Source organism: Nematolebias whitei, chromosome 10 (assembly GCF_014905685.2).
Source record: "Nematolebias whitei isolate Nwh7 chromosome 10, NemWhi1, whole genome shotgun sequence".
NCBI lineage: Eukaryota > Metazoa > Chordata > Actinopteri > Cyprinodontiformes > Rivulidae > Nematolebias > Nematolebias whitei.
In genome coordinates this window covers 37353543-37365818 of record NC_056507.1, presented here as the reverse complement: position 1 = coordinate 37365818, position 12276 = coordinate 37353543, and the positions used below count along the sequence as shown (strand labels likewise).

Sequence of the window (12276 nt, the reverse complement as noted above, 5' to 3'; positions counted from 1 at the left end):
GAGAGGACGTTATGGGGGTTGGGGGGGGGTGGGGTGGTTGGCGGGCGGGTGAGGCGGGGGGGGTCAGCGAGTTGGGCTGGGTGGGGGGGGGGGGGGGGGGGGGGAACATGTCCCCTTCACATATAATGGTTGCGACAAGATTACGAATTAGTTCCAATTAAATTGAAAACTTTTCTTAATCTCTGTGGGATTTTAGGCAAGTTTTACTAACTCAAGTCTTCTTTTTATTACAGGTGCGAGATAATGCCATATTAGTTTTGTCCCGGGTCGTACATACGCAGCAGAGCTATGATCAAAACCAGGAAAATCACGAAGAGCGTGAGTATTTCCCAGCGCTCTCAACACAAACACGTCTGCTACACCCAGAGCAGCGCAGCGCACGTGCAATTGCTTTTGTCTTGTTTCCTTTGGGCTTTTCAAAAATATTTTCACTCTAATTAAATATGCTAATGCATGTTGTTTTTTGTTTTGCACACTTTTATATTGTGCTGAAATTGTATGCTCCTATGCATGCTTTGTTCTCGTCTTTTTAATATACATTTCAGAAGACTTGTTTATTCTCTGCTTTCAAATTCAGCTGGCATATTTCCCTCCTATTTTTAATCATCTGAAAATGTTTTGTAAGGATGTGCATAAATAAATAAAAAACACAGAATAATTACAAGAAAGTTGAGTGTTGGTTCTCTCCAACAGGAAATGCTCTGTTGGATGATGATAAAGTGTTTCACTTGGTGAGGCCAGCATACGAACTGGATGAGCTCAAATCTAAACGAGGAAGTATAAAGGACAAGTCGATGACCAAAGCCATTACGGAGATCTATTTAACACGGCTACTTTCTGTCAAGGTAGTCTGAACATTAAACTGTTTTTGTGGTGAGATATTAGTTTTATAATTAGGTGACCTATTCTTGTATTTCCAAAGAGTTGTTGCAGATTTGGTGTTGTTAATAATTTCTTTATGAAATACTCCGCTGACTATGAATAAGTTTGTAATAGTTTATATTTTTGGATTACCTCTATTTCGTTGCCCTGTCTAATTCATGTCTGGGACATTTTCAGGGAACACTCCAGCAGTTTGTAGACGACTTTTTCCGCAGTGTGCTGTGCTCTGGAGCAGTGGTCCCACCAGCTGTCAAATATTTCTTTGACTTTCTGGACGAGCAAGCGCTGAAACAGTGTGTGGACGAGGAGACCGTCCATATCTGGAAGACTAATAGGTCAGAATCCAATGCAACATTACAGAGTTATTGTCACACTGTATTTTTTACAGATGTATCAATTTAGCAATGAAGGAATGAAAAGTAATACACCATGAATTAAAACACTTTTTTACCTTATTTTCACAAAAGGTACGTCATCTGAAAAACTGACTTTTTAAAATATAGCTTATGGGAAGCAAAGCCAAGATGTTGATGTGCTTCGAATGTTGCCAGCAAAACTGTCACTAAACATGCAAATCAATAGATTAGGACGAATCTCAGGTCCTTCTTTTTCCTCCCACTTTAACTCTACCCTAATGTTTTGCACTTTCACACCAGAGTAAATAAATGTACCTGTTCTTTTTGTGGTGGGAAGCGTGGAAGTATCTGGCCATTCAAGTGGAGCTTTGTTTATGGGCACACTTCAAATAGGATGACTACAATGATCACATGACATCATGCAACAGAGCTAAGAAGTTTCTGTCATGATAACAGACACTGAGCTTCTTTGGTAACTTGTCATGTTAAATACTACTCACTTTTTTATGTCTTGTCATGTAGTAAGGGGGTGGATTAACACAAGTAAATTGAGTTTGACCTTAGAGGAACTAACTGTCACTTCATTTGCTTCATAATCAGCTGAAATTCATTCCAGGGCCATCTGGAGATCTTTTTACATAAATTCATCAGGACCATCTTGAAAAAACATAAATGCAACTCATGTAGAAATTGTGTTCATAAAAAATAATGAAAGGGATAAAAAAAAACATGAACAGAATTGGTGACATCAGGCATTCCCAGCAGTGTCCAACACCCACTAAAATGGATCTGTATTATTGCCAGCACTGTGAGCCAAGCTCTCACTCTGGTTGTACAGAAACTATCTGCACATGGCAACCTCGACCTAGTGAATTACTTCCCACGGGACACATGAAGGATACTGGTACACCTCCTCCCCAGTGTTAGTGATGTACTTCGATTCTGACTGACATTTTTGACAATTTGTGTGAAGTACCTGTATTCTAACCACATTATCATTTTTTATTTTGATATTGAAACTGCACAAGCCGTGTTCTGCTTGGCTGCAGGAACCTGCCAGCTTAACTGTCAGACTCACACCAGGTGTCTGCCACTGGCTTTAGAGGTTACCTCATGGTTAGCAACAACATTATATTTAATTATTTTATATTTATGGTTGCAGCTTTGTAGAGCCACAAACAATGAGTGGTCAGAGCACAACCCATTCAAAGTCTGTGTCCTAGTCCGCCACTGGTTTGACTGGGGCTTGGTCAAATGTTCTTAGTACACACACACCCCCCCCCCCACCCCCCACCCCCCAGGAGCTCAGATGTACCACACCTGTCTGGCATCTTCCTAATCCACAATCCAAATTTTTATCAACTAGTGATTAGTCGACAGATAGGCTCCATCCATCCATCCATCCAACCATCCATATCTTCCAGTTGTTCCTAAGTCGGGTCTCAGGTTCAGCAGCTTGAGCAGGGAGGACCAGACATCTCTTTCCACAACCACCTCTTCCAGCTCTTCTGGGAGGACTCCAAGTTGTTCCCAGGCCAACTGAGAGACATATTCTCTCCAGCCTGTCCTGGGTCTTCTCGGGGGTCTCCTCCCAGTTGGACATGCTCAAAGCACCTCCCCAGTGAGGCGCCCAGAGATCATCCTTACCAGAGCTCATGACTATAAGTGAAGGTAGGAACATAGACTGACCAGTAAACAGAGAGCTTTGCCTTACAGCTTAGCTTCCTCATCACCACAACGGACTGGCATAGAGTCCGCAATACTGCAGATGCTGCACCAATCCGTTTGTCACCCTCACACTCCATTCTTCCCTCACTCATGAACAAAACCCTGAGATACTCCTCCACTTGAGGCAGAACCTCACCCTCGACCCAAAGACAACAATCCAACCTTTTCCGACTGAGGACCATGGCCTCAGATTTGGAGGTGCTGATTCTCGTCCCAGCTGCTTCACACTCGGCTGCAAACTGCTCCAGTGAGAGCTGGAGATCATGGCATGATGACGCCAACACGAATACATCATCTGCAAATAAGTGGAGATAAGCTCCACTCTTCTCCAAAATGTCTAAGGCATAATAGCAGTGTTCCTTTCAGCACATATTTCAAGAAGGAAACAGTTGGATACTGTGAACTGTGTTGTTGGTCATATAAAGACAAACATCAGTCAGAACAACCCAGCAACACAGAAAATTTCCTCTACCAAAGAAATCCTCAGAGTTTTGTCAGAAATGAGGTGCCGTGAATTAGTCCACCAATGCTTACTGCCTTTTATCCAACAATTCTGCTGGCTGTGATAAAATAACTCCAAGAAATAAAACTTATCCAAGAAAGAGCTGAATACAAATGCACAAATTCAGCTTACTTAGTTTGCATTTGCAATCTCTGTGCTCCCATGTGGCATTTAAGTGCATAAATTAGTGTCACGTCGGCTGAGGCGCAAGCATAGAAGACTACGTGTTGCATGTAGATGCCGGTGATTGACGCAACACTGGCAAGAGAGCAAGCACACAAGGACAGGAGATGAGCGATTTTAATTACTTACTATACTCCACACCACGTTCTGCATCCATCCGTCTGTTTATCACATCAGCTGAGGACCATGTTTAAAATATGAATGTGTATGAAGCATAAGAACAAACAAACATGGTAATTACGTCCCCTGCTAAATTAATTCTGTGATTGTATCAAAATAGGTATTTTTATGCTTCCATTGTATTCTCACTGCCGACTTCCCAAAAGATATTACCAAACCAGTCTGAATTTTGCACAGTGTGTGTTTCCTGTCCCAGATGGTGGGATGTTCACAGCACTCAAGGAGAATAATTTTTTTCAGAAACTGCAGGATTTTTTCATACTCATGAATTCTCAAGCTGATGTGAGGTTGGAAAGACGCGTGTGAAGCATTATTTCCTGTTCAGGAGGGAAATTGGTACAGGAACTCAAGCGTTACATTATGTAGCTCTTTCTTTATGTTGTTGTACATGAACCTAAAAGGTCAACGTTTTGCCTGTAGTCTAGTAGTTTTATTCTTTCTTTGTTACTGTAGACAAGCATCATCGCCTGTCATTCTGTGCCAAAAAATCCTAAAGGTTTTCTTTTATTTTATTTTATTTGAGCAGCACTGATTCCCACAAAGGTCAGCCTGAGATGAAAGACTAATATAAACTGACAGTAAAGAATATTGTTCTGAATAAACTGACACCTACAAGAAAGGCTTTTCTCCATCCCTGTTATTACCGTGTAGTGCACTCAATTGCACCTCACGCAAGTGCTTTTTCACATGAAATGCTTCCCTGACGTGAATGAATTCACTAATGTAATGGCAAGATTTTTCCCCATTCTATAGCTGTAACGACTATAATAACTGTGATTTGTTGTCCCCCATTTTAATCAATGCAGCCTTCCTTTGAGATTCTGGGTCAACATCCTTAAAAATCCCCACTTCATCTTTGATGTCCATGTGTCCGAAGTGGTGGACGCTTCACTGTCCGTCATCGCCCAGACCTTCATGGATGCTTGCACCAAGAGCGAGCACAAACTCAGCCGGGTGAGTAAAAGCAAATGAAAGGCAGAGGAAGAGGAGATAAAACTGGAGGAATGGGGTGAAGGTGGAGGAGAGATATTGAGAGGAGCTATGAAGATTTTGACCGAATGAGAGATAAATGGCAGAGAGGCAAAAAATAATTGAGGTTGTTTAATCTTGAGTGTCATTTTTATTTTTTTTTATTTTTTTTAGGACTCTCCTAGTAACAAACTACTCTATGCAAAGGAGATATCCACCTATAAGAAGATGGTGGATGAGTAAGTACTGTCAGCTTTTTATTTGTTTACATATTTAGCTCCAAATCTTTTATATATATATATAAGTAGCTGTTGCATATTGGAGTGGTTCCCACCTCTTGTTCCTCCTGTGTGTGTCTGTGTGCAGCTATTACAAGGGCATCAGGCAGATGGTCTCCGTCAGTGATCAGGACATGAACACTCATTTGGCGGAAGTGTCACGGGTGAGAGACGCAGCTGTCACTTCCTTTGCCTTTTGGTTGACCTTGCTCCTAACGCTACAATCCTTTAGGTTTCAGCTCAGACTCATGTGTTGACTCTTCTACTTACCATCCTAACCACATGTTGTTCAAAAGAGGAAATTATTTTTTAACGGGTGCAGCTGGTTCACAAGGGCTGGTGGGAAGAAGCTCCACCCACAAAAATAAATGAATAAATAAATAATAATAATAATCATTCACCCCATAAAATAGTTTCTCCTAAAATATAATGTCAATTACTGAATTCCTTAGAATATGGATTTATTCTGTGTGTTTTTCAACTATTTTGACAACTGTAAATAAAATGTTATTTAGTGATCAAGTTTTTTACAGTTACAGGGCGGTTCATGTGACAGCCGTGTTCGTCAGTGGATTTATCTCATGTCCTTGTATGTTCCTGTTGGCAGAGATCCGAACAGGCACCTCAGATAGCATCTCATTGGGGCATATTATGCCCTGTGGACACGTTCTGCTGATTTTAGCACATTGATAAGATCACTACCAGCTCTGGACCTCACATGATCTTATAAATGCAGGAATAGTGCACAGTGAAACCTGTTGTGTCCAACTGTGGAGATATTCTGATTACCATATTTTTCACCTTATACTGTAAGTCGCACGTATTTGCATAAATTTGCAAGTCTTGCGACTTACACACCAAAGTGACTAATATAATTTTTGCCCATATTTATTACCCAATTTTTAAGCTGAGATCTGACGATTTCATTCATTCTGACATGGAGATATTGAACACTACCATTTTCAGTCACTAGAGGGCCCCAACTGATATGGCAAGCCAAGTGTCTCATTAATAAGTAAAAGTGGCTATTAATGAGACACTTGGCTTGCTATACATAGCCACCTTCGTCTCGCTCCAGAACTCCTGGAGCAAACAGTCAAATCAGCTGCAGTTCGCTGCTCCACCCAGGAGAAATGCAGCTGATTTGACCGTTTTAAGGAAAAGTTATGCCTGAGACACACCTTTGCTATAATGGCAAGCAAACTAATAATTGTTTTCAGGTGGTTATCTTGTTAAATTGCAAAGAAATGCACAGTGAGTCCTCCCTCTGTAACAAACGCGACTCATCAGCGGTGACACATAATAGATGCGAAAAAAGGCGACAACTTTGTGCGAACAACAATCACTTAAACAATAAAACAACATCTTATGCTTTTCCACAGAAAATGTAACACAAATTGTAAAAATTTGTGTGTTTAGTGATTCAGAAAATGAATGTGCCCCCCCCCCCCCCCCCCCCCCAATATTTATTTATAAGAGCCACTACTGTTTTTAAAATAAAGCTGCATTTTTGGTTTTCAGATAATCTTTTTAGCATCTGCTCACATAATTATTATAAAAATATATTATACAAATAATTTAATAAAACTTCATACACACATGCACATCACTAGAAGGTGTCACATATGCTTCATCACTCCAGCTCCAAGGTCAAGGTCACAATTCAAGGTCAAATGTTATATAAGGTATTTGCTTGTCTGGGCCATAACTTCTGATACACTCAAGATAATTCAGTGAAACTTTAACACGTGTACCATCACTAGACGGAGTGTTGCGTACACTTTTCATCAGCCCTGCTTTAATGTCACTTTACAGTGTACTCTGTAGAATATGTCTTTATTTTCAAAGCAGAGAAGTAAACAAATTAAAAAAGAGAAAGTGGACATTGTGTTAGTGTCTAGTACTGTAGCATTTTGATTGACACGTATATGATTATAACAGTGACGTAACCCCCCAGAAACCCAGTTTCATAGCTCAATTAAATGGTAAACTGTAGTAAAAGCACTTGGCTAGAAATAAAACAAGTTGAATAATTTGACATTCTAAAATTTGTATTATTTTTATATTATATTCACCAAAAACGTAAGCTTTTCTACTACTAGTAATGGCAATAATACTTTACTGAATTGAACTTTAGAGGTTGGTAATAAATAATAATGCATAGCCTTTGTGGGAAAATAAGCTTGTGTTTTTTATGCATTTTTCATTTGCCCCTACAAGCAGAGTATTATTTTTTATACCTGAAGTAGTAGTAGATAATTCAGCAGTGTTCAATGTGTGTGAGTTTCATTTAGTCAAACCTCAACCTTTAAATTGTTCATGTGTTTCAGTCTCACACAGACAAACTGAACACACAAGTGGCTCTCCATCAGCTTTACCAGTACGCCAGCAAATACTATGATGGGGTAAGAGGCTTCTCTTTTCTATTTCACCCAAAGGAGGCTATCCACTGTATGCACTGCTGCCCACTATATTTCATTTTTTTCTCCCCTTCACTCTTGATATGCCAGAGAAGAGGTTGTGTGAAATTTTAATTGAAAGCATTTCTGTGGGATGTGACTTGGAAAATTGCTCTGGGAATAGATTTTTTTTAAAGTCCATTGTGTGTTGCCACTTGAGGTCGCAAAAAGGGGAATAAACGAAACCAGATGAACAACTTGGATAAACAAATGATGCTGTCAGTCTCCAACAGTAACGACCTAAATGCCATGACAGTTTATATCAAATAACACTACTTTCCCCCCACCTCTCACCTTTTTTCACTTCATCCTGCACATCTATCCATCTTCCTTCTCTTTTTTTTATTAATCCAACATTACCCTTCTCTTGTCCTTCATTTGATTCCTCCTCCTCCCTCCTTTTTTTGTTGATGTCTCCGACTTCTTCGTCGATCACTTCAACGACTTTCCTTCGGTCCCTCTTTCAGATCATCGCCTCTCTGGATGAGGATCCAGCTGCGCAGAGTAAACAGCTGACCCTGCGGCTGCAGCAGATTGCAGCTGCCCTGGAAAACAAAGTGACTGATCTCTAACCCACTGAAGCAAAGGAGAAGAGGGATATTGCCAGTGACTACAGGGGCTTATTTCTTTTCTGTGCATAAATGATGGAAATAAGAAATTTAAGAGGGGACTCTTTTTGTGTCTATGTTGTACGGCTTGGCCCTGAAGTAGCTTTGGTTCTGTGAGTACCGGGGACTAACTAAATGCACACAGGAAGAAATGATGGGTGGTTCTGTCATAGGTACGCCTTAAATCTCACTTGCCAAAACTCAACTGTCTGAACCCTCTCTCATGCTTCACCACGCACTGCTCCACAGTGCAGCATGAGACCTCTCTCTGAGAAGTAAGCCCCTCTGTGAAGCACTGGTTTGACAGATAATCACATGTTGAATTTCTCTGTGTCAAAAAAGGTTTAAAGAGTTGTATTATATATTTTTTTTAATCGTGCAGTCTTTATTCAGAAAGCTTTATAAGGAAAAACTATCTTTTTAATTGGAACACTTTGTGGTGTGGACTGTGTTTTTATTAGCCTGTTTGTGTGTGCGTGCGTGCGTGCGTGCGTGCGTGCGTGTGTGTGCGTGCGTGGAGTTCTACGTGTGAGCTTAAACATGAGTGCTCGAGTGTGTTAATGTGTGGATATGTGCGTGCACACACAGGATGCCTACTTTCAGGCGCGAGGGCGATGGGACGCCTGCTTTCTGTCATTTAAACTCCCCGCCACTCGGTCCGAGCCCAGAGCGTGCGCTGTCACACGGAGCGGTCGGACAGAGACCAAAGGGTCCTCGCAGGGACACGATGAAGCTCACAGGTTCATGTGGATGACAGGTGGTTTCAGACACGTTTGAGTTGAACTCTGCTTTTGATGCTTGATTGCCATCTGTGCTTGTGGAAATCAGTAACAGCACAGTCTGTCTCCCTTTATTGTACAGTGCCATGAAACATTCCACTTAACCTAAAGCACAGAGAAACATTTTAGATTATCTTTAAGACATTTCAGAAAATGACTGATTTTTTTAGTTGTCTTTTTTTTTTTTGTTGTTTGCTGTAACACTTTCTTGAAGTAACAACAAAAAAGGTTGAATCATGTCATCTGGACTTCGTTTTTTTGTTAAAAAGAAACGTTTCGCCCCTCATCCAAGAGGCTTTGTCAGTATATACCTGGATGACTGAGAAAACAAACTTTGTGTTTCTTGAAGTAAGTTCAGCAAAAACCAATTTCATTCTGCCATGGAGCCGTGTCACTCATATTAGTGCTGCAATAATGTCAGTATCTCATGAGCCACAGTACACAACCACATCTCTGTTCTCAGTGTGTTCACCATATCGTAGCAATTCAGCAATATGTTGGAAAAACTATTCCAAATTTATTTTTGCTTTGTTTTTTATTTATTTTGTACCATTTCTCTTACTCATACTATTAAAATGTTCCAAATGATTGATCATCAATAATTCTGCCTCTAGAGCTATTAAATAGCCTAATGCTGATGTTAATATTCTGCAACAAGTGCAGTAGGTACTGAGTGATGTGTTCTGAGCAAACTATTGTAGTTTTTCTTTTTTGTTTTTTATGATGTCAGGAAGGTTGAGTTCAGTCGGGTACGTAACATCGAGGGTGTCTGAAATCGAGGGTGTCTGAAATATTGACATGTCAGTGTCAGAGTGTGGACAGGGCTGCTATGAGAGTTTGATATTCTTTAGGCCATTAAACACCAATCCTAAATTGTAGGCCTTGCTGTTGACAGATGATTTAATTGTCCTCACTTGTATCTGATCATGGATGATGACACACAGCAGCGAGCTCCAAAGACCCCAGAATGTTAGTGATTCCTGCCTTGGCGAGAGTGACGTTTGCGCAGACCTCCAGCCTGCCCGCTGCCGTCTCAGCACGGCTCTCGGGCGTCCCGGCTAACAGCGTTTGGCACTGCCCACTCAGTGCGATGCAGAGTGGCACTCTGTATAATGGAATCAGCAGGGGAGGCTTTTGATCTTAATTGCATGCCGACTGCAGACTCCATCCTTGTTTCCACTGTTGTTTACTGGTGACTCCATTCTCACTGACAAAGTCGATGCAAGAAACTTATTTCAGAGCCTTTCTTTAACCAGAGACGTGCCTTATTGAATAGCATATTACAGATATTGTTTCTAACTTATTCTGTTGGTAACCTAGGTGAGTAAGATGATAATAGTACTCTAGACACAGCAATGTATTTGGACTTGTGATCTCTTGTGTGCTGTGTAAAATGCTAGATGCTGCAGCCGTTTGTGTGCCAGTTGGCTGAAGAGATTTCAGTACCATTTATTTTGTTTATGGTTGCAGTTTGATGTGTGCATTTCCTTTGGGTGTCTTTGGTGTGCGCTTACTAGGACTTTGGTGGCTAAAGCAAAACGTCAAAACAAATCAATGTAAAAGAGTGGCCGATTAGATTTGGGTTTCTTTTGAACATGAAAACGTTCTTAAAATAGTCTTGAGACTAAGAGGGTGTCTTGATGTACAATTGAATATTGAGCAAAACTGTTCCACTGGTGTTGAAAAATTTCTGCCCTGTGTTTCTAAGCTATTCTATAGTGTGTACGATAAATGACTATCTATACTCGACAAATGACTTTTCTTACTGCTGTGCAGTTTTATTTTTTCTTGTTTCCTATACCATATAAATCTTTGTAAAACAAGTTGAAATACTGTATTCTGACTGTATACCCTATGCATTGGTTCCTGGGGGGGAAACAACAAAATATAGAAAAAAATGTTTGTGCTGTTGACTTCTTTTCCCCCCCATTTTGAAACTTGTGAATGTGCTGTAATGATAAAAGAAACTGAGACACTCCACTTTGAATACAGGAGCAGTAATAGAAGCCAATGTTTTTCTCCCCCATCCAAGGCAGCTCAGAAGATTTTCAATCTTTACCTGATATGGTTGTGCTGGATGAACCTAATTTTATGAAAGTCGTTCGTGTGGACGGAGCAGTTACCCACAGGTTTCATCATCCACTTCTCCGTGAATAAACTCAGAGACATATGTACCCTTCATTTGACTGTGTTTCTTTCACTTATACAATATTGATTTGCTTTGACTCAACACACTCATGCTTTATTCATGAAGGGGTAACAATCACCTTGGGTGATCGTTGCTACAGGCAGCTGATTTCTTCTTAAAGTGAACTCTGTGTTCTTAAGTCTTTTAATATTTTTGCAGTTCATAAGATGGCCTTAGACTGATTGAAAAGCTTATACACTACCAAGAGTATTTAAGATTTATGAAAATTAAAACCAACCAAGTGCTTAAACCTTGAATGTATTTTTGTCTGCATATTCTTGCCATTTTATGGCCCTAAATATCCTGCCTGATAGCATCAGTCTTCATAAGCAAGACACCCTGTAATGGTTTCCCCAAATGCCACATCGGGTTTGTGTGACGCAGCTTGGAATACAAACTAGAAGGTCTTGCTGGCTTCATGAAACGACTTCATAATATAAAAGGCAGCACAGCATCTTTGTCATCAGCAGTGAAGATTAGAAAAATTGCTTTGAAAACATTAATTAAATACTGACAGCTGAGAATTAAATGGGGAAAAGGAAAGATGAAAGGCTAAAAAATTGCCTTTTCTGGCTGTTTAACAAACCTCAGTGCAGGGGTGGATGCATCAAAGACAGACCAGAGGCCTGCGTAGGCCATCTTTGAGTGAGCAGATCATTGATGCTGTAACAGATGGAGTAACTTCAAGGGCTGCGGAACAAACTTGATTAACACGAGTGCTGCATTTAGCACATTATCCTCAATCACTAATCGTAAATCAAAGGCAGTGCAGTGCTTTATTTTTCTATTAGCTCATGTATTTCATTTTTAGGAATCACCATTTTTGCACTTCAAGGATTAATATATAACCCTCAACTGTATAAATCAGGACTGCACATTATCAGTGAATATAACAAGTTTGCATAAGCAGGGAACTGCATGGAAATGGGTTAAATTTTAGAGGCCATGCTTATTCCAGGGACACTTCCTGACAAACTGTAGCCATCATCAGCAGGAGCTGCTGCGTTTCCCAACAGGATGCTTTTCATACCATCTAATGAGATTTGGTTTACACTCCTTGAAGGAAGAGGGAAGAGGTGAGAGAAAACAGGAAATCAAAACAATTATGTGGTATGAAAACAACAAAGTCCATGCTCAATTATCCAGGTATACAATCCAACATTT

General features: G+C 40.4%; 1 protein-coding gene across 1 annotated transcript in view; it reads left to right on the top strand.

The window, feature by feature from the left end:
* The window catches only part of plxnb2b (plexin b2b), a gene marked incomplete in the record, with an annotated part of 234589 nt that extends 226045 nt beyond the window's left edge, over positions 1 to 8544 (top strand). Inside the window, 8 exon segments of the mRNA XM_037683644.1 lie at positions 234 to 318; positions 694 to 845; positions 1060 to 1217; positions 4638 to 4785; positions 4975 to 5039; positions 5167 to 5242; positions 7409 to 7483; positions 8005 to 8544. Coding sequence (XP_037539572.1) covers positions 234 to 318; positions 694 to 845; positions 1060 to 1217; positions 4638 to 4785; positions 4975 to 5039; positions 5167 to 5242; positions 7409 to 7483; positions 8005 to 8109 — 864 coding nt within the window.
* Between the last annotated feature and the right edge of the window lie 3732 nt (positions 8545 to 12276).